The sequence below is a fragment of the Phaseolus vulgaris genome, chromosome 9 (genome assembly GCF_051622355.1).
Source record: "Phaseolus vulgaris cultivar YP4 chromosome 9, ASM5162235v1, whole genome shotgun sequence".
Lineage (NCBI taxonomy): Eukaryota > Viridiplantae > Streptophyta > Magnoliopsida > Fabales > Fabaceae > Phaseolus > Phaseolus vulgaris.
The window spans coordinates 9,264,450-9,287,144 of record NC_143506.1 but is presented as its reverse complement, the minus strand read 5'-3'; the positions used below and the strand labels follow the sequence as shown (position 1 = coordinate 9,287,144).

The following is a 22,695-nucleotide window of genomic DNA, read 5'->3' as shown; positions in this document are numbered from 1 at the left end:
GTCCAAAACATATTTTGTGCCATATTCATGTCTTCAATAAACCTAAACTAATGAATATACATGTATCGTTGAAGTAACATCATCAATTGTTGCATTTCATTTCTATGACCTTGTTTTGAGATTAGATACACAATAATGACATTATAAACTTGCTTTTATAGTGATGACATTCTCATCATTATGCTCCTTCATTGTTAGCAAAATAATTTTAGGTTTTATTGAACTTTTTGTCATATCAACAAGCACAAACTTCTCATTAAGTGTTAACCTAGCAACATATGAATGATCTACCAACGTATATGTCAAATCATAATTATGATAGACACAAAGTAATTTGACAATCCATCATTCACCACTTTTATTGGGTTCCCTCTCAATCTAAAAGGATAATCACATTTTCTACTTTCACTTTCGGTAACATTTATGTTTTTTTTATATTGTCTACATTTACCTCATCTATCACAACATAATAATACATATGTCCATTGACAATTGATGTATCCAAACTTAATATAAAAATACAATCGGCAACCTTTCTTGCCCACTTTAAGAGGTCATTCTGAGTAATGAATACCTACAAAAACTTATGGCAACTTTATACTTCATTCACCAAGTATGGTTCACGGATACACAATATGTACATCTTTTTTTGGTAGTAACTTTTACCTCATATGTCCTAGATGCATCAATACATTCATGGGTCCTACACTCATTATCTAATGCATTATAATATATTGATTGTTTCATATTAACATCATTTAACCCCTTCCAAAACCACACGTGAACCTCATGTGAATTTATATTAAAATAATATTTTTATAAATAATTGTAAATAACTCTAGTAGAAGATATTTCAAGGATTGATTTTCCACCTATATATCCCATCTAATTAGTTTGTAATTAATAATGAAAGAATTTATATTAGTGAGAATATTTATGGAGGAAAATAGCGAAATAAAATTGTAATTATTATATTAAAAGAAATAAATAATAATTTATTTAGAAAGTTATTAAAAGTTTAAATGACACATAAGGATGGAGTTATTAATTAAAAGAGAAGTCCCTGTTGTTATACAGAGATTTGGAGGTAGAGCAGAAAATGCACATTTAAAATGAAATTATTATTCTTTATATTAACTTTAATTCATGAAACTAATCCATCGTCCGACCTTAGCTCAGTTGGTAGAGCGGAGGACTGTAGTTGTGAGTCAGATATCCTTAGGTCGCTGGTTCGAATCCGGCAGGTCGGAAATATTTTTTGGTAATATTTTTTTACAGTCGCTTACTCTTGGATCATCTAATCACCGTTGATCGCTATCCACACATATAAAAGCGTTGATGATGGATGATTCAAGTCTCAATTCATGGCTTGGCGCTTATTCTCCTTCGTCTCCACCATCAAAACCTCAAATACTCTAAACCCTAACCCTATCTCCTACACAGCCCCATTCTCTACCTCCTTCCTTGTAACCAAAACCCCCAAAAAGTTCAAGAAAAAGCGTAAGTCCAAGCCCAGCCCTAGAACCACCCTGGTTCAGACTCAGCCCAACCGCATCCCCTCTTTCGAGCGCATTCTCCACCGCGACGCCCTCCTCCGCTTCGTTACGCGCTCCAAACAGTTCCTCTCCGCCCAGCCGGAGCACGTCATCCGCCTCGATGACGCCGGCAAGCTCCACCGAGAGCTCGGATTCCCTCGCGGCCGCAAGGTCTCCCGTTTCCTCCAGCATCACCCCCTCCTCTTCCAAACGTACCGTCACACCGACGGCAAGTCCTGGCTCGGTTTAACCGATCTCATGGAGGACCTTCTCGCAGAGGAACACTCCCTCATGGACGCAATGGAACTGAACCGCGTAGAGAAGGTTCGCAAACTCATCATGATGTCCGCGCGCAACCGCATCCCTCTCAGCAAAATCCACCACTGCAGAACCCTCTTCGGCATCCCCGACGATTTCCGCGACAGGGTCTCCAAATACCCCGACCTTTTCAAAATCGCGGTTGACGGCGACGGCAAGAGGGTGCTCGAGTTGGTGAAGTGGGATCCACTTCTCGCCGTGAGTGCTCTTGAGAGGGAGTTCGTTGTTGACGAGGATTCGGCTAAGCGGAAGTTTAGGTTTCCCGTGAAGCACGGGAAGGATTTGGATTTGGAATTGGACGATAATAGGAAGCTTGATTTGCTGAACTCGCTTCCCTTGGTGTCTCCCTATTCGGATGGGCACAGGTTTGATCTGTGGACGTTGGAGGCGGAGAAGTATAGGGTTGGGTTGATTCATGAGTTCTTGAGCTTGACTTTGGAGAAGAGGGCATCCATTCATCACCTTGTGGAGTTCAAGGAGGAGTTTAGTTTGACCAAGCATACTTATCAGATGCTGCGGAAGCAGCCACGAGCGTTTTACTTGGCCGGGACTGAGATGAATTGGGTTGTGTTCTTGAAGGATGCCTATGATGAGAATGGGGTTTTGATTGAGAAGGACCCCCAGGTGGTGTTTAATGAGAAGCTTTATAAGTATGCTCAGGTGGACCAAATGGAACCTGATCTGGGGGTGGAAGAGCGCATTTGACTTGATGCTTTTGAGTTACTTGCGGTGTGCTTCCCAGGAAGAGAAATTTGTGCTGAGTTAGGAGAATGAAATGTGTCTGGAAGTTAAGAAAAGAAAGACTGATTGGAATTTGGAACTCTTCAATTTAAGGGTTCTCTTAAACAGAAATCAAATGACTTTTTGATAATGGAATTGAAAAAGATTAGAGTTTCTTTTGAAAATTTAGTCCATGTCTATGCTGGTTATTGGCTTCACGGGTCCTCTTGGATTCCACGGAGGAATTGTGAAGATTGGATAAGTGGCAAGGATTTTAAGTCTCTCTGTCATTTTATCTGGGTATACAAGGTTCAGTAGTTTCAACTTTCTATCTAGATTTGGTTGTACTCCCAATCCTTGTATATTTTTCTTGAGTTATATAGCCACAAGGTTCCAAAGTTTCAACTTTCTATCTGGGCATTGAGGTTCCATAGTTTTTGTACTGCAATTCTTCCTTAGTTATTAAAATAAAGTAAATAATATCAATATTTTCTCTATTGCTTAAAAAAAATCAATAATTTTTCTCTGTTATTGATTGAAATTTGTTAGGTTTGACTTCTTATTTCAAGACTATATCTCCTTATTTAAATGTGAGAACCACGATATGTGGTGTTTTTACATTCCTCTTAAATTTGCATTATTTTTGGTCTATCTTCTGCTTCTGCTTGAAGAAAATTGGTGTCTGTGCCCCAGCCTCCCCCCACCACACAAATTGTTCCTATTCGCGGCAGAAGTGTTTCATTTAGTAACAAATCAAATACCTAAACAATGATGTTGCTTCAGAAGTTCTTTACTATTGCATACGTAACATTGTGTACCCAACAGCCACTGGTGTTGCTCAGGTGGGCAATTATTTAGAAGTAATCTACACATCATAAAATAGTGCCTGGAAAATTATTAATTTAATGGGTGGGTAAATAGTCTATCAACGAAACCCTTTGAAACTGTTATGAAAATGTTGGGGACGCAAGCATCAGTATCTAATATTTGATCCATTTATTATAGAAAATTTCCATGAAATTAATAAAATGGAAAATGATAATTTCATTAAAGAATTAACAAAATAGAAAATGGGAAAGAAGATAAAAGAGACATTACGATCTTAATGGTTAAGTGTAAGATCTGTCAATTTGAATTAATTCAAATATAAGAATTTAAAAACTTAGCGAAGTCTTTCTCACAACTACAGTAACAATATATTTTAGACGATGAACTTTACTACTTAAGTTTCAGTAAATTTTATACCATGAACTTGTAAGTCACTAAAAATTAAAAACTATTTTTTAAAAAGTCTTTAATTATAAAAATAAACCCAAAATTCTGAATTTGTTGTTAATAGCGTCGTTCGGTCGTTCCCAGGGGTCAACAAAATAACTGCTACGACCCTATCTTCTTTTTCTGCTGTTTTTATATGTATATATCTAAGATCACATACCTCTCTGTTTTATATGAAAAACTCTGTTATTAGCCTGTTTACAAGCTATCATCTTTAGCTGGGCTACCTTATATTATTCTAGGACTCAAATTCTGTGTTTCGGATTTGACTTTGTTCGTAATGAGCCCTGAAAAACGTGGCACTCGAGAAGTACTATGTTTATTAGCAACCGCAAAAATCCACCTGCAAGTTTCAAATTGTGCGATTGAAATACGACCTCGTGAAGAGCAGTAGCCTAAAAGAAATGCCGTCAAGCAGACTTGATGTTTATGGATCATAACTTGGCTCTTCGGTTTCAGAATCTACTGCCATATTTGAGAAACTATAACAGATTTGGCGACAATTTGATTATGTAGTGTTTCATGGAACATTCTCTATTTCAATTCCAAATTTTTTATATCCAACATTGATCACTACTAATGACAATGACTGAGGGAATTCTAGAGCAACTTAAAATGTTCAAACCTAGTGTCGCTTTGCCAAAAAAAAGACAAAAAATGCTGCAGAAAAACTTCTTCAAGATGGAAATCCACAAATTTTCATCTCTTCATTATTCCACTTTTAAGTAGTATATAGGGAAACCAGCCAAACGATGAAGGCTGTAGTACTTCCATTCCAAGTCTTAAACCAAGAGAATCTCATGAATAGAGCGATCTTAATCAAATACCCAAGATAACTAACAGGTTGAAACGGACTGATAAACTCCTCCACTTTAGAAATAGACTGATAAATTGCACCTTTTACCGAGAACTAATGACGCTTAGTTCGGCTCCTTGACCTGTTCCTGCTACTGTGGGAAACACTAGCACTTCCTCTATGCACACTGGAGGAACTTGAGCCTCCTTGGCCACCAGCTTTCTTTAGTACTCTTCTGTAGGAGTTGTGGCCGCTGTTCCCAAGGGCAGCTTTGGCAACACTATCAGTGAGTATTTCTCGTCCCCTTTGAGGCTTGATAGATTGCTTGTTCAGGTACACAAGCTTTGGAAGAAGACCACTAACTGCTTTGCGCAACTGGTCATCGCTGATGTTGCTTTGAATTGGATTTCCTAGCAGACTCAAGGCCTGGAGTGAGTTGTAGTTAGCCACCAGCTGGCCTAATGCTTTTGTGGTTGCGATCTTGTTAAAGCTCAAGTCCAGAACTGTTAGCTTCAATAACCTGTGTAGCCCTTCAACATCACCTATCTTGTTTCCGGCAAGATATAGCTCTTTGACAAGGGTACAATTTGATAATCCTGATGAGAACATAGTGGATAATTTTATTATAGAAAATAATGCACATGGCCAACAAATTCGAGAAGTGACATCCTTCATTTAGCATCAACCAATATAGAAACTAACCTTGTCCAATTCTTGAAATGCGATTATAACTTAAATCAAGTACCCGCAGCCGGGTTAATTCTCTGAGGCCCTCAATAGTGCTGATTTTGTTTCTTGACAGATTCAGTGTATGAATACCCTTTGGGAGAAATCCAGGCGTGATGTGAACTACAAATCAGTTTAGTTAGTATTATTATTATTATTATGAGTAAGTGATGTAAAGGGTAACTTTTTTCTCTCAGAAAAGCGTACCTATAAGATTGCTTGACAAATTGACAGAGCGGAGACTGAAGAAGTGTGAAAGGGAGGGGATGGCTTTTATACCAATGCCTGATATATGAGCTGCAGTTGAGGCTGGGTTCAGGGATTGGACCAGACTATTGGCATTCATTATATCTTTTGAAATATTGGCATCTGGATGTCGAATCAACTCAGATGTGCTTCTTGCAATTGATCTACCATCATCAGGAGAAGGTGGAAAGGCAATGCTTCCAATGCTGTCATCACCAAAATCATCCTCAGGAGGTGGCTGCTGAATTTCGAGATCTTTCACCCACTCATCCACTCTGCTAAGCGAGGATGATTCTGTTGAGAAAGCCACCCATTGATTTTGTGGCCAAAATCCAAAATTCTCTTTCTGAAATCTGCTCCACCTTTGATTATCAATATTTTGGTCATCGCAGCTTTTCTGAAAATATTCCCCAAAAGATGAGGTTGGTGAGGGTGATTCTTCGTGTCTCAATGCCTTGCCTTGTTTTGGTTCAACGGTGTCGGAGGAGTAGCCACATTGACTACTTAAAGCAGCAATTGCAGGATGTATTTGTGTCGACTTGCTTAAGTTAGATCTATGTATATTCCTGTGGCTCCACAGGAACAACTTCCACCACAATCTTTTACTTCTAGAAGGGAGAACTTGACTTGAGGAATGCCTTTTCAACATCACTCTATCAGCACTGCAGTGAGTCATCGCAGACCTGGGGCTTAGATTAACCATCTGATATGCTGATAATCCTTTCAAATCCTCAAAAGACTGTGACTTAGAAGTTGGAAAGAGATGAGAAGTCTTCATAAATACATCCCTTCTTTCCAGGTCAGAACAAGATCTCTTGAGCTCTGGAGAAGCCCAAAAGTCAGCCTTGCCAATCCCAGGATCACTGACATGTCCACTTTGGATTATATCATCACTCTTTTTGCTGTATTTATGGTCTCTGTCTTCGAATTGAATGTTAGCTTGGTCTTCATACGGACTGGGGTATTCTATCTCTTCATTTGATGGATCATATCCTCCTTTGCTTGCAGCAGCTTGGTGGACTTGAAGATCAAAATCAGAGAGCTCCCTCTTGATGGAAGGAGACTCCTCATGCTCGTCTTCCCCTTCATAAGCTTCCTCCACCTCAGTCTTCACAGGACTCTCAAGATTCATGATCCTCACATTTCCCCTTGAATTCTTCTGCACACCAAAGGGTACCGTGACATCGAGGGTGGCCGGCTTCAAATCACGACTCTCTGTTGAAATCTTCGGGTGCTGTATTTCACCAAGTTGAGCTTTAAGGTCCCCTGTTAAAGGCCCTTCAGCAGTACCCTGAAGAAGTAAACAAAGCAGGTAAGATATACGGGTTGCTGAAGCAGGTAGAGTGAGATATGAGCTGAGTGTGGATATCTGTTTACTATATTTGTTTTTATTACAAAAAATAGTTTTTGAAGATAGAAATCGAACACACCAAATACGATTTTTGAAATAGAAATCAAGCACACCCAATATGAGTACATATTTGTTACCTTGTTTCCCTCTTTCTTTCCAGTAAAGAAGGAGAAACACCTGCACAAGGCCATGACAGAAGATAAAGCTTGTTCTGAATCCTTTTTATAACTTTATTCAATCCTCTTGCGCATTCAAACTTCGCACAATTCCTATAATCCTATGGCCACTCACATCTTGTTTGACTCAGTTATATCATAGCAGTAAGATTGAAGCAAGAGTGAGTCAAAAGTTAGCCATAGTCGATGGGAAGGTGCAGAACAAGAGATAGAAGCCTGTCAACACAAAACCGCGAACCACAAAAGGAATAATGACCAACACCTTCAACAGTTGGTGAAAATATTTCTAGAGAATTGGCCAGAGTTGTAGTATATGACGCAGCTACTCAAAGCTCCGCGAATATTTGTATCTTGAAATAGACCTGCGCAGTGGAAGAAGACCAACCAACCATTCAAAAATTCAGATAAACAATATATGCCAACCAAGTAAAACTTGCAGTACAAGAATAAAATCTTTGAAAAAAATATTTATATACTACATCTCGAGCTTGCAGCCTATACTCATGCATCTATCAAATAAGAATATATACTGATTTAAGGCATATGCCAGGAATTCAACATCTGTGCAAAACATGAACAGCAGACACCTGGCGATTGTTTGAGGGGTCAAAGACAGGGAACAAAAACACTAACCTGACCAAAACAAAAACACCTGGTGATTGTAACACAGACACTGTCCCAGGCACATAAAGAGGGAACATGCGTGGTAAAAAACGAACCTTCTGAAGGGATGGTAATTCGGCCCAAGATCTGTTGTGGCTGTGCGGATAACTGTCAAAGGAGCATAATTGTGGTGTGTGGGAGAGAGAGAGAAAGATTATTAAATGGTGGGTGGTGGTAGAATTTGTTCTGAAAAAACAATGAGAGAGAAACGCGCAATCCACACGGTGTCTTCAGTCATCATGCTGATGGCTGTCGAAAGTTCCTTGGGAGGGGTTGTGACCATGGCTTGCCCTCTGCATGTGCCTCTTCATAACCAAATGCGACAACTACATATATCAAACTAGGAAAGTGTTACTTTTTTACTCTCTAATCCAATTTTTAAATTGTTCTATTGAAAATCTCACAGATCCACACAGCACATTTCATTATATAAGTGGATTATATATTATATATAATTGAATTATATATAATTGAATTATATATAATTGAATTATATATAATTGAATGTAAAAACTCATTTCACTAAGTTAGTTTTATGAGATTGAATTAGACTTAAAATACACTTTATGATAATTTCAATAAAATATTCATTCTCTTTTAATTGTAATCAGTGTAATATATCAACACTTATCAAAACTATATAAAATTCACTGTAACTTTTAATTCAAAATCACTAAATTACTCGACAATTTCTTTATACAAGTGTTTTAAAAATAAAGATATTATTGTCATATTTTAAAAAAATTACTTATTTATGGAATTCACATTAATGAAAATTCTTGTAAAGTAACTTAGATGCTTTAAGAAACTTTAAATTAATTCATTTTTATCCGTTTATCTGTTAATTTATTAATTTTAATGTAATTACCTTTTAAAAGATCTCTAGTTGAAAATGTTTAAGGGTGGCACTTTAAAGTCGTTTGAGAAAATTATTAATTATTTTCCTAAGTTAAGAAAAAAAATTCACTTCAGGAAATCAATATTATTATAAATTATATTAATAATACTTAAAGATTAGTGTTTAAAATATAATAAATTTTTTTATAAAAAGGGAATAAAATTATTCTATTTTCCGCCTTTTACATATATATTTTTTAGTTTCCAAGTGCCGGCATAAATAATTAAAGGTGGTATTCTTGGAGTAACTCTCGCATTCGGATTCCCCACCATAATTTTTAATTTTTTTTTTGTAAGGCTTAGCTTCTCTTTATTTATTCTATTCATAATCTACAACGAACCTCAATTATTTTTTTGTCTTTATAAAATTTCAGCAATGCCGTGCTTCATCACATGGTTTGACAATGATTGTTTCGCAAAAGCTTTTTTTTTTAAAATAAAAAATTATTTTTTGTACTCTTAAAAATAATTAGTCCAAAAAGCATATTATCTTTATTTTCATTTTAATTTATCCCGTAAATAAAATAATACATGTTCATTTAATTTTCATTTTATAAATAATTTTATCCGAATATTTATGTGTATATAGCGAATTGGGTACCTTAACTTTATAGTTAAAATCAATTAATGAAGTAATTTGGGTGAATTATTGCGTTTGTGTTTGAATTGAAGCATGATTGAAGATCTCTTTTAAATACGTGATATATATTGAATTGGGTGTGGGCCTATGGATTAAGAAGTAATCCTGATTTCTCGATGAAGGAAAAGAAGGATAATAAGTGATAAACAATTCAATGTACATAAGAGAAAAAGACAAACAATTCACATTTTTTAAAAATTACATATCTTACACATGTAATTAGTGCACTTTTCTTACTCATATGAATTACGTGGAAGTTTAACATAGAATATTAAATTATTTTAAACTAATTAAATTAAATATTATTTTAAAATATACAAAAAAATATGAATATTTAAAATAATTTATATTATTAATAAAAATTCTAAATTTTTTATAATTAATTAGATATCAATTTAAAAATTATTTTTAATAAATTTTTTTAATAATTTTTTATTTTTTAAAATAATATTTAATTTAGTTAATATAATTAATTAACTAATTTTTCTTTAAATTTGGTTTTTATTTAATAATTTTTTAAAAGAATGTTTAGTGAGAAACCCATTTTTAGTGGAAATAGTAAAAACACATCGTATAAATAAAAGGACATGATTATTTAAAAATTAAATTATTCATTTATATATATATATATATATATGTGTGATAATCACTCTTCTTAATTAATTAACTAAAATAAAAATATATAAGTTAAAAGGCTTATTTAAAAAATATTTATTTAAAAATTTGTTAAGATCGATCTAACATAATCTTCGAATTTTAAAAGTTTTATCAAATAAAAAAAATAAAATATCCAATTTTTTTTCCATAAATAACTTAATTATCATGTTAATTTTACTTGAATTTGATATATTTTTTTATCATTATGACTATTAATTTATTTTTATTATTATCATTAATGATTATCTCTCATTATTGAATAATGATAGAGGAGAATACCACAATAATAATAATTATATTAAAAAGAATAATAATATTAATAAGAAGAATTTCATTAATTACCATGACAATAATAATGATTATAATTATAAGAGTTCTCACTAAACAATAATCACTATTAGAAAATAATTAAATAAAAAAGATAATTTAAATTATATACTATTTTAAAATTTAAATAAATTATTGATATATAGAATAACTTCTATTATTGATAAATAATTTATAAATTCATATATAATTAGCTAACAAAGTTTTAACTATTAATTATTTAGATTTTAGAGTTGATAGTTAAAACTTTGGTAGCTAATTATATATTAATTTACAAACTATTTATCAATAATATATAAAATACTTTATATACTAATAATTTTTGTTAATATCTAAAATAATATCTAGTTTGTCCAGTATAACAACCAATTAGTTTTTATTTAATGATTTTCTTTAATAAATATTAAACAATAGATTCAGATATTAATTTGAGTCTATATAACCTAGATATCTTATATACACTAAAAAAAATCATTAAAAACTAATTAGTCACTATGTTGATTAAATTAAATACGTATTACTTTATAGACTACAAATATTATTAGTATCTAAAGTGAAATCTATTATTAAAAAAAAATTATAAAATAATATTTAGATTAACATATAAATTAACTATAAAGTTTCCAACTACTAGTAGTTTATATTTTAAATTGGTTCTTTTTTTCATCAATAAATAAATTAAATTAAATGGGACACTTAAGAGATATCCCAACCCTTATACAAAATTAACTCTAATTTGGTTTCTATAAGGTGAAGATATACTAATTTAGAATATAAAGTAACTAAGAATTAAAACTTACCAATTTATAAACTACTTTATATTTTTTTTATTAATAATAAAAACTACTTTATATACCAATAATTTTTTTATAAAATAATACATAATTTAGTCATTATATTAATTAATTATTTTGGTATATATATAATTTTTGTTATAATAATATGGTTTAATGATTTGATTAGTACATGAAGTTTGAATGAATTGTTAAGTAAATATTTGAATATTGAAATTAAAAATAAAAATAATAATTGTGGTTTTGATATAAGGATATTTTAGCCTGTGAATTGCAAATAAAAGTAGTGAGAAGAGTAGAGAAAGTATTAATGTGCAGTTTGAAAGCAGTTGCAACAAGTACAACAAGCTCCACCATCCACTGCATGCGCACTCCTCCTTCCTTTCTTCTTCTTCTTCAACCTTTCACAAACTCAGAATGTGGAAGATCAGGAACAACCACACCAACTTGTTGCTCACGTGTCACACACAACAACGTACGGATTTCTTGTCTTGTCGGATGCTATCCTGGTGTCGTCAACTTTCAAGTTGCATTTCGTGTTTCTTCAACAAATTTTTCTGTCTTCTCTCTACTCTATACCATGTTTTCCTATGTCTCCTACCTCTTCTGCAACCAACGCCAATTAGTTTCAACTCATTCACCTAATAATAATAATGGCAGAGAATACCAAATAGGATCAATGGAGGATTCATTAAGAATATCGCCACTTAGATTTCCTTTACACAATATCTATTCACCTGTAGTTACCTATTTTAATAGTTTTTTTATCAAACAAATTATGAGAACTTTATATTATAGAAATTTGGATTAAATTTGTATTTTTAAATGTTATGTTTGAGTAAAATAATTTAAGTTTAGTAAATTTAATTTCATTATTTAGATTTTAATTATCTTTGTCCGATAACGGTCCAATAGCGGGTGACCTGCTAAAAAAACCCAATAAATACTCGTTAAAATAGGCTTGAAATGACTCTGATACCATGTAAAGAAGTGAGTTTTAAGCTTAACTCAACCTCATAAAACCGGTTTATGAGGTGAGATTTGCACCCCACTTATATACAATGAAATGTCTTAATATCTAAGTAGATGTGGAATCTCCAACAATCTTCAAATATCAATAAAAAATAAATACATTAATTAAAAATATCACTTTATGTTATTAGCATATCTTAAAAGAATGTGCCAATTTCACAGAAAAAATTGAAAAAAAAAAAAATCTAGTATATGAATAAAAGTAAATAAGAAAATAACTTTTTCAAACATGGACTAAAATATTCTAATTTGTATCAATCTATATCTCATTGTTGTTAATAAAATTTAATTTTCAATAATAATAACAGAAATAATTTTGTAAGTATTACTCGAAAAAACCTAATTAAATATAACTGCGACTTCATCGATAAAAAATTCTGTTTAATATCAAAATTGTGTTTGATATTAATGAAAAAGTTGTTGATATTAACAAATAAAGTTTTTACTAACGTCATTAAAAGATAACATTGATTGGTATTAGCAAAAACTACATTAAAATACAAAATAATATTTTTTTAATGTAGTTAAAAAATTATATTAATCAACATATATTTTTATTTATACTGCAGGTAGTTTTCAGTGTATATGGGAGGTGGCTTTATTTTGTTCGACATTTTTACCATAATAATATAAAACATTATTTTATTTTTTATTTATAAAATTTAAAAGAAAGTGTAAGAAATGAAATAAAAACAGAGTACATTTGTGTAATCATAATAAAAATATATGGAAACAAACAAACATGTGGTTTTGCTTTTGCGATAAGAAAGTCCTCAATATTGTAAAATAATGGTGTGATGTTGTTCTTACAAACTGTCTTCATCTTCCACCTGTTGACCTCTCGGCCTTCGCTTCCGGACTCCCTTCTCGGTGTGATCTTTCGGCTTACTCGTTCTTGGTTTGTATTTGGTTTGAAAATCTTTCACGTTTTATTGAATTGCTTGACTGACACTTCCCGGTCAACTTTAATTTACTCCATTCGATCTTTCGGTTTTTGGTCTCGGCATCCTCTCACAGATGGGTGTGCGTACCTGAAAGGTGCTCCGATGCCAAAGTTAGATTCAGTTTTACAGGATATTAAAATGAATTCAACCTCCCTTACCTCTCAGGATGACCCTCTATTTATACTGCTCTTTTATTGGGCCCAGAAGTTATTTGGGCCTTTTCTTTTTGTATTAAACATTTACTATACATACCTACATATTTGGGCCCCGTTTCATGGGCTTTTGCTTAATAATAATTTCCATTCTATTTTATTTCTTTCGTTATTTAGTTTACTTTCGGTCGGCTTAGTACACCTTGCTTTCGGTCGGCTTAGTACACCTTGCTTTCGGTCGGCTTAATACACCTTGCTTTCGGTCGGCTCAGTACACCTTGCTTTCGGTCGGCTTAATACACCTTGCTTTCGGTCCAATCTCTTGGCCCAGTACACTAAGCCCCCCAGGCATAAGGAGGTGTAGACGACGAAATGTCTATTAGAAGATAAAATGCTACCTCTTGTATTTTTTGGAGGGAAAATCAATTTTGAAAGAAAAGAGAGAAAAACTTGAATGGTGTATTAACTATGAAAAGACAAGCTGATGAGACCGCTTGACAGGACAAGCTGGAAGTGCCAACCATCGGATGTAAGTAAATCTGATGGTCACTATGCCATGACTCTTCAGATTTCACCACTCTTCCACCACTATAAATCTTCACTTCTATTTACCTTATTTCACAGTTTCTCCCTACATTATATATTAAAGCTGAAGCAAATATTCGCGGAAGGTATAATGTCCTCATCAAGTTCTGTTTCCGTTTCTTCTGAGTTTACGGAATTTTCGAGCACGAGTAATGAATCTACTGGGAGAGTGATTGAGACCAATAAGAATGCCAACCCTGCTTTGTCACCTGAAACGGTTTCGTGTCTGAATTCGTCAAGCAAGGACGGCGTAGATGTTGAGGTCGAGGAAAAAGAAGTGGCCGAACAAAAATTAAGCCTTCGGCGCGGGTACGAATGGGTTAATCCAAAAGTTCGGGAATATTTCTCTCGGTACCAATTTACTTCAACCCTTCGTAACTTCCTTTCTAAAATTTATGTGTATTCTCCTGATGCCACTGAGGAAATCATTTCTTTTCGGCGAACTTGTGCCATTGATAATGTTTGTCATGGCCGTGAAGGCGACGCACACGAATTTTTTTATTTTTATGAATGTCTCTTTACTGATCTCCATATTCGGTTTCCGTTAAGTGAATTTCAGATGGGTGTCCTGCGTTTTCTTAATATTGCTCCTACTCAACTTCACCCCAACGGTTGGGCTTATATGCAAGCTTTTAGTATTTTGTGTAGATACCTTTCTTTAATTCCGAGTCCGAAAACCTTTTTATATTATTATAGCTCTCGGCCCGGTAAGAAGCCTAGTTGGTTGTCCCTGATCAGTAAGACAAAAGTGTGTTTCCTTTCTCCATTTACTTCTTCGTATAAAAATTTCAAAGGAGGCTTCTTTAAAATTCTAATTGAGGAAACCGGGAGAAAGTACTTCTTTGATGGTGATATTCCAAAATTCCCTTTTTACTGGACCCGTGCTCCTGTGAAATTCAACTCTTGTTCTTACCATTCGATGACTACCGAAGAGAAGCATAGTATTGCGGTTCTAAGTCACTTCTCCCATAAGATTCCAACTCGTGCTCTGCTTCGGCTATACGTTTCTCGTAAACCCCAAAAGGATTTCATGGGTATGTGATTCTTTCGGATTTTCTCTTTTAGTAATAAGAATTTTAACTTTGCTGAATCTATTGGTGATGTCCAGGTTTAATGGCGGCCACAAAACCGAAGGATCGTGCTTATTTCTCTAAGCTGTTTAATCAGGCTGGAGGTTCAACTCCTCGTTTTGAGAATGAAGCTCCAGGAACAGGAAATGAAGTTGTTGAGCCTACCCCTCGCTTAGAGGTTGAAATAGCCGCGGACGCCGGAATAGGACCTTCTAGAAAGAGTAGGAAACGAGACAAGAATAATAGAAGGTCACACTCCTCTAAAAAGCATCGTCATGGTTCTGGGAGTTCTTCTGAATCGCTTTTTGAAACAATGTTCACATCGTCCACACGCTTTTCAGACTTTGTTGATTGCAACCTTGATTCCTCTGCTCGGGATATGTTCAAAGTGGTTTTTGTTCCTTCTCTAGCTGATTCAATGTTTGAATTGACTAGCCGTGCTTTTTTGATTAGTGAAGCGATAAAAGAAAAAACAAAGAGCCATGTTACTTCTGCTGAATTTGAGAAATTGAAGAGGGAAGCAGCTGAATCGAATGAGAAAATCGTGTTACTAAATTCGCAAATTGATGAACTTTCTGCGGTTAATAACCGACAAGAAACTGAGAAAGAAAAATTGAAGAGTGAAAACGTCCAGCTCTTGGCCCAAACTTTGGCACTTAACTCGGAGAATCAAGAATTGAAGGTAGACGTTGCTAAACTCACTGCTACGAAGAAAATCGATGCTGAAAGCATTTCTCAATTGGAAGGAGAAGTAAACAAGTTAAAGTTGAGAGTTGGTGAAGCTGAGAGTTTTGTTATTCAACAACACCAGTTGGGTTTTGAGAAAGCTCTTCAACAAGCCGAATATTTCTACAAGATCCCGTTAGATGCCGGTAACTTTGATGTCGGCAAAGACTTCTATAAGGGCAAATTAATTCCAGTCAGTGATATTCCTTATGACGGATCTCCAGAAGATGAGAGGGAAAATGAAGGATGAAAAATGAATGACGAGGCCGAATAGTAATCTAATTAGGATGTTTTTTGTTTTTTGTAATAGCTCCGAGTAAAAACTTTCGGACTTTTTAGGACGTTTTGTCTCTGTAGTAATAGGAATTTTGGATATACGGCATCAAATTATATGATAATATTTGATGTACTTCGTGTCTATCTTACGTGATCAGTTCCAGCTATTTATTATCTTAATTTCATACGATAAATGTATTCTATTTAATCGAACAAGAACGGGCGATCGGCCATTTAATTGTGATCTTTAAGCGAACAACTAAGGATAGGTGGCCAGCTTACTTGCGATGTTAATCAAGCAAATTTGGTAAGCGTTCGACCGGCACTTGAGATGTTACGTTCAGCCAATATTTGCGATGTTAATCAAGCAAATTTGGTGAGCGTTCGGCCGGCACTTGCGATGTTACGTTCAGCCAATATTTGCGATGTTAATCAAGCAAATTTGGTGAGCGTTCGGTCGGCGCTTGCGATGTTACGTTCAGCCAATATTTGCGATGTTAATCAAGCAAATTTGGTGAGCGTTCGGCCGGCGCTTGCGATGTTACGTTCAGCCAATATTTGCGATGTTAATCAAGCAAATTTGGTGAGCGTTCGGTCGGCACTTGCGATGTTACGTTCAGCCAATATTTGCGATGTTAATCAAGCAAATTTGGTGAGCGTTCGGTCGGCACTTGCGATGTTACGTTCAGCCAATATTTGCGATGTTAATCAAGCAAATTTGGTGAGCGTTCGGCCGGCGCTTGCGATGTTACGTTCAGCCAATATTTGCGATGTTAATCAAGCAAATTTGGTGAGCGTTCGACCGGCACTTGCGATGTTACGTTCAGCCAATATTTGCGATGTTAATCAAGCAAATTTGGTGAGCGTTCGGCCGGCACTTGCGATGTTACGTTCAGCCAATATTTGCGATGTTAATCAAGCAAATTTGGTGAGCGTTCGGCCGGCACTTGAGATGTTACGTTCAGCCAATATTTGCGATGTTAATCAAGCAAATTTGGTGAGCGTTCGACCGGCACTTGCGATGTTACGTTCAGCCAATATTTGCGATGTTAATCAAGCAAATTTGGTGAGCGTTCGGCCGGCACTTGCAATGTTACGTTCAGCCAATATTTGCGATGTTAATCAAGCAAATTTGGTGAGCGTTCGGCCGGCACTTACGATGTTAATCAAGCAAGCGGGCAATCGTTCTTTCGGGAAGGATTTCACCTGGAGTGAAAGCGTCCAAGACCGAGAGTTTCTAGTTGACACTTAGAACTTTCAACAAAAGATCTTAATATACAATAGTTAGTGTTCTTAAATACAAGCCTTAACTGAAATAAAATTTTAAGTGACTCATATTCCAAGTTCTGGGTATTGGCTTTTCGTCTAACGTTTCCAACCTATAGGCTCCATTCTTCAAGTTTTCTTTTACTCTGAACGGTCCTTCCTAGTTTGGTGCTAACTTCCCTTGTGCTGGATCTTTTCTTGCATCAGTTCTCATTCTCCATACCAAATCTCCTTCACTAAAAGTTCTCGGTCTTACCTTCGCATTGAACCTCTTACATGCTCTTCTTTTCACTGCTTCTTCTCTGATTTTGGCTTTCTCTCGAAGTTCTTCAATCAAATCTAATTCTGCCTTTAAACATTCATTGTTAACACTCCAATCTTCTATTTGGCTTCACAATGTTGGTTCAATGACCTCTATGGGCAACATAGCATCTGTTCCATATGTGAGATTAAATGGTGTTTCTCCAGTTGATGTCTGCGGTGTGCACCTATATGCCCACAATATTTCAGGTAACTTCTCGGCCCACAACCCTTTCGCACTTCCCAATCTTCTCTTTAGTTGACTGAGAATGACTTTGTTAGCTGATTCTGCTTGCCCATTTGTTTGCGGATGTTCAACTGAGGTAGTTGTAGACTTGATTCCCAAATCCGCATAGAATTCCAGAAGCTTTTTATCAATAAACTGTCGGCCATTGTCGGTTATAATAGAATGTGGAATGCCGAATCTACAAATTATATTCTTCCACACAAATGTTTGAACTTGTTGAGCTGTTATTTTTGTCAACGCTTCAGCTTCTATCCATTTTGTGAAATAATCAACCGCAACAATCATGAATTTTGTTTGTCCTCGGCCTAAAGGGAATGGGCCGAGGATATCCATTCCCCATTTAGCGAATGGCCAAGGAGAAGCAATGCTCTGCAACTCTTGTGATGGTATATGATTGAGGCTTCCAAATTCCTGACACTTCTTACAGGTTTTAACGTATTGATTGCAATCTTCACGTATTGTCGGCCAATAATATCCGGCACGACAGATCCGTGTTGCCATTGTTCGCGCACCACAGTGCAATCCACATAGTCCTTCATGAAGTTCGCGGATTACTGTTCAGCTTGCTCATGAGAAAGACACTTTAACAAAGGAGTTGAAAACCCTCTCTTGTACAGTTCATCCCCTATGAGGATAAAATTAGCGACTTTTCTAGCCATTCTAACATCAATTTCAATTCCTTGTTCTTGATTGTTAATCACTTCTTTGTATGATCGAATCCAATCATCTTTCTCTGTGGTAACAATCAAACATTCTTCCACTCCAACTGTCGGATTGTGCAAGGTTTGTTGTAAAATGGAGTTGTGCTGAGGTTGTCTTCGTTGACTTGCCAACTTGGATAGAGAATCTGCTTTTGTGTTTTGTTCTCTCGGAATGTGTATGATCTCGGCTGTGATAAAGTTTTCCATAATGCTTAAGACTTTGTGATAATACCTTAATAACAAAGGATCTCTTATCTGGTATTCACCTCTCATATGTCCCACCATTAATTGAGAATCACTTCGGCATATAACATTTTGTGCACCCATGTCTTTGGCTAAAACCAACCCTGCAATTAAAGCCTCATACTCGGCTTGGTTATTTGAAGTTTTGAATTCAAATTTCAGAGCCATTTCCAAATGAAAGTTCCCTGGTCCTTCTAGCACGATTCCTGCCCCACTCCCCTTCTTGCTGGATGATCCGTCAACAAATACAATCCACGCTTCATGATCAGCTTCCATTGTCGGCATTTGGATAATAAAGTCTGCTAATGCTTGTGCTTTGATTGCTCCTCGCGGCTCATATTTGATTCCAAATTCTGACAACTCTACTGACCATGCTACCATTCTTCCCGCAAGTTCAGGTTTTCTTAATACTTTGGCTATCGGGCAATCGGTTTTGACAATAACCTGATGATTCTGAAAGTATGGCCGAAGTCGTCTTGCTGTGTATACAAGTGTTAAAGCAATTTTTTCAACCCGTTGGTATCTAGTTTCGGCGCTTTGGAGAACTCTGCTCACAAAGTATATAGGCTTTTGTTCTGGATTTTCTTGTATCAAGGCTGCTCCTACGGCTTCGTGAGAAGTGGCAAGGTAGACAATGATAGGCAAAGTTGACATAGGTTTGACCAGGATGGGAGGTTTAGCTATCGTCTCTTTGATCGTTGCAAAAGCTTGCTCACATTGTTCATTCCACGTGAACGTTTCGGCCTTCCTCAACAACTTCACTATCGGTTTGGACTTCTCGGCCAGTATCGGCAAAAACCTTGCCAATGCATTTAACCTTCCTACTAACCTCTGAACTTCTTTCAAATTTATCGGATTCCTCATATTCATTATCGCTTCACATTTATCTGGGTTTGCCTCAATTCCTCTGTTAGTCAACATGAAGCCGAGAAACTTCCCACCTTTGACTCCAAAAACGCATTTTTCTGGATTCAATCGCAAGTTATACTTCCTTATCTGTGCAAATATTTCTTCAAGATCTTTCACATGGTTATCTACCGCATGAGACTTAACAATCATATCATCCACATACACTTCCATATTCTTTCCAATTTGTTTTTTAAACACCATATCCATCAATCTTTGATATGTTGCTCCGGCATTTTTCAAACCGAAGGGCATGACCTGATAGCAATAGTTTGCCATATCGGTAGTGAATGCAGTCTTCGGGATGTCAGGTTTATACATTTGTATTTGATTGTAACCGGAATAAGCATCCAAGAAACTCATCATGGCTTGACCAGATGCCCCATCAACCAACCTGTCAATACTCGGCAAAGGATAGGAATCTTTCGGACATGCCTTGTTCAAATCTGTATAATCAGTACACATTCGCCACTTTCCGTTTGCCTTCTTGACGAGAACTACATTTGCTAACCAAGTCGTATATTGGATTTCTTTAATGAAACCCGCCTGTAACAATTTTTCAGTTTCTTCAAGAGCAGCTTTTCGTTTTTCCTCTCCCAACTTCCTTCGTTTTTGAGCTATCGGTCTTGCTTCTCGGCAAACAGATAATTTGTGAGAAATGATGTTATGATCAATTCCCGGTATGTCTGATGCCTTCCAGGCGAACAAATCTTTGTTCATTCTTATCACTGCCACTAAGTCATCAATCATTTCTTCGGGCATACTACCCCCAACATATGTACATTGCGTTTCATCTTCGCCTAATTGAACCGATGTAATTTCTTCTCTTGGCTCTATCCTTTCATCATCATTCATTCTGGGATCCAAGTCCACCGTTGCAACCATGTTTCTTGCTTCCATACTTCCGGTCGCCACTCTCGGCTCTCGGACCATCTTCAATCCGGTCACATAACACTCTTTGGCTGCTTTTTGATCAACGTATATGGTTGCTATGTCTCCCCGTTCAGTTGGAAATTTCATTGCCAAATGCGGCGTCGACACTATAGCTCCCAACTTATTCAACGAAGATCTTCCTAACAAGGCATTATAGGAAGTACGAGTATCTACCACCAGGTATCTGATTGTAATTGTTTTCGTTGCATTTCCTCTACCAAAGGTTGTCGGCAAATCAATATATCCCTTGGTGTCAACCTTTTCACCTGAAAACCCAATTATTTGCTCCTTCAAAAGAACTATGTCTTGTTCTTTCAAATGTAATTTTTTGAAGGTTTCCCAGAACAGAATATCGACTGAGCTCCCTTGATCTACTAGAGTTTTCATTACCGCGTACCTGGCAATTTCAATTGTTATCACCATTGGGTCTCGTTGATCAGGATCAATATCTTGGAAATCTTCATCAGTAAATAACATAGGTGGCAAACTTCTTCTTTTGAAAACATAATTCACGGTCATGGCACCTCTCAAATATTTCTTTCCCATCGTATTATATGTTTCCTTTTCCGAAAAACCTCCAGAGATGGTATTAATGAACCCCCTGACTGGCCTTCCCAAACTGCGTTGTCGGCTCCTTCTCTCTTGAGAATGGAGGTGGCTTCCTCCACTTCTTAAATCTCTTTTTTCGTCTCTTCCTCCTCTTCTCTCCTTTCGATCGTTTTGTATATCAGTCGTTCTTCCAAATTTTTCTCCTCTACTCCTGACATCTTGTTCTGGACTTTGACTAGCCTTCATTCTTCCGACTCTAACAAAGCGTTTTAATTGCCCTGTCTGAATCAACTCTTCAATTCGGTCTTTCAGCGCTATGCATTCTTCAGTGTGATGGCCATGATTTTTATGGTACTGGCAACGTCTGCTATGGTCAGCTCGATCTGGGGTTCGTGCTTTCCTTGGTGGCGGTATTACTGCGGTTGCCATCGCCTCTTAAAGTATTCGGGTCCGAGTTGTGCTCAATGGTGTGTATTGTTGAAACTTTCGGCCACGGGGTTCCTCTCTGAAACGTCTACTTTGATATCCTACCTCTCTTTCATTTGTTTTCTTCTCGTTCTTCACGTCCATCCTTGCCTGATTCCTAAAGTCCCTTAACTCCTCCATCTGCATGAACTTTGCTGCGCGCCGTCTTAATTCATCAAGGCTTACGGCTGGTTTTTTGCATAAGCTATCGGCAAATGGTCCCGGTCTCAAGGCAGTTATCATATGATGCATAGAAACTTCCGGACTGAGGTTTCTAATACTTAAAGCCATCCTTCCAAAGCGTTCCATAAAAGCTCGCAGTGACTCATTCTGTTCTTGTCTTATGTTTACGAGAGCTATAGATGTTAAGTGATGTGGTATACTTGTAGCGAATTGAGCTCCAAACTTTTCTATCAAAGTGTCAAAACAATCAACAGATAAGGGTGGTAGCCGGGTAAACCAGCTTAGAGCCGCTCCTTTCAAGGTAGTTGGGAAAACCCTACATAGAATGGCGTCGTTCCACGTGTACAGACTTATTTGAGTTGTGTATATTGCAACATGTTCATCTGGATCTGTGCTCCCATCATACTTCTCTATTGTTAAACTCTTCCAATTGTCAGGTAATGGGGTCTCTATTATAGTCTCAGAAAACGGGTGTCTTCTGACTGGCGTTTCCACAGCGACACCGGAAGTCTCAGGTATCTTCCTTTGTGTAACCCCGAAACTCTCTTCCTTGTTCTCTCTTTCATTAACAAAGTTTCTCGGGGAAGTATTTAACGCTGTTTCTCCATTCAATCTTTGTCTCAGGTAAGCATTCTCAGCTCTCAACATGCTCAACTCCTCTTCATTACTCTTCTTCAGTGTCTCAAATTCCTCTTGCAATTGCATTAACATGGCCATAGTCATGGCGTTCTGACAATCTTCTTGTTCTCTAGAATGTTCTCCTCTTTCGCTCATTTTGTTTCTCGGCCCCACGGTGGGCGCCAAAATGTTCTTACAAGGACCTAGAAACAAACTGTCTTCGTCTTCCACCTGTTGACCTCTCGGCCTTCGCTTCCGGACTCCCTTCTCGGTGTGATCTTTCGGCTTACTCGTTCTTGGTTTGTATTTGGTTTGAAAATCTTTCACGTTTTATTGAATTGCTTGACTGACACTTCCCGGTCAACTTTAATTTACTCC

At 36.3% G+C, this 22,695-nt stretch overlaps 3 protein-coding genes and 1 non-coding gene across 5 annotated transcripts; 2 read left to right on the top strand and 2 right to left on the bottom strand.

Moving 5' to 3' along the window:
- Window positions 1-1,164: 1,164 nt before the first annotated feature.
- TRNAY-GUA (transfer RNA tyrosine (anticodon GUA)) lies at window positions 1,165-1,250 on the top strand. Its single transcript is given in 2 exon segments — window positions 1,165-1,201; window positions 1,215-1,250. It is a non-coding gene; the product is annotated as a tRNA-Tyr (tRNA).
- On the top strand, window positions 1,217-2,983 carry LOC137820522 (Ubiquitin carboxyl-terminal hydrolase family protein). Its single transcript, XM_068624654.2, has one exon. It carries the CDS (start codon window positions 1,365-1,367, stop codon window positions 2,556-2,558), a length of 1,194 nt encoding a protein of 397 aa, XP_068480755.1. The 5' UTR covers window positions 1,217-1,364; the 3' UTR covers window positions 2,559-2,983.
- A 1,378-nt stretch (window positions 2,984-4,361) lies between these two features.
- On the bottom strand, window positions 4,362-8,208 carry LOC137820521 (Outer arm dynein light chain 1 protein). Of its 2 annotated transcripts, none has more exons than XM_068624653.2 (5): window positions 7,863-8,208; window positions 7,105-7,505; window positions 5,578-6,907; window positions 5,347-5,493; window positions 4,362-5,240 (listed from the first exon to the last, which is right to left on the bottom strand). In XM_068624653.2, exons 2-5 carry the CDS (start codon window positions 7,156-7,158, stop codon window positions 4,759-4,761), a joined length of 2,013 nt encoding a protein of 670 aa, XP_068480754.1. In that variant the 5' UTR covers window positions 7,159-7,505; window positions 7,863-8,208; the 3' UTR covers window positions 4,362-4,758. The 2 variants fall into 2 exon arrangements, with proteins under 2 accessions (XP_068480754.1, XP_068480752.1); XM_068624651.2 differs by having other exon boundaries at window positions 7,777-8,196.
- Window positions 8,209-21,486: 13,278 nt separating this feature from the next.
- On the bottom strand, window positions 21,487-22,422 carry LOC137822178 (uncharacterized). The gene has a single exon (XM_068627079.2). It carries the CDS (start codon window positions 22,420-22,422, stop codon window positions 21,487-21,489), a length of 936 nt encoding a protein of 311 aa, XP_068483180.2.
- Window positions 22,423-22,695: the final 273 nt, after the last annotated feature.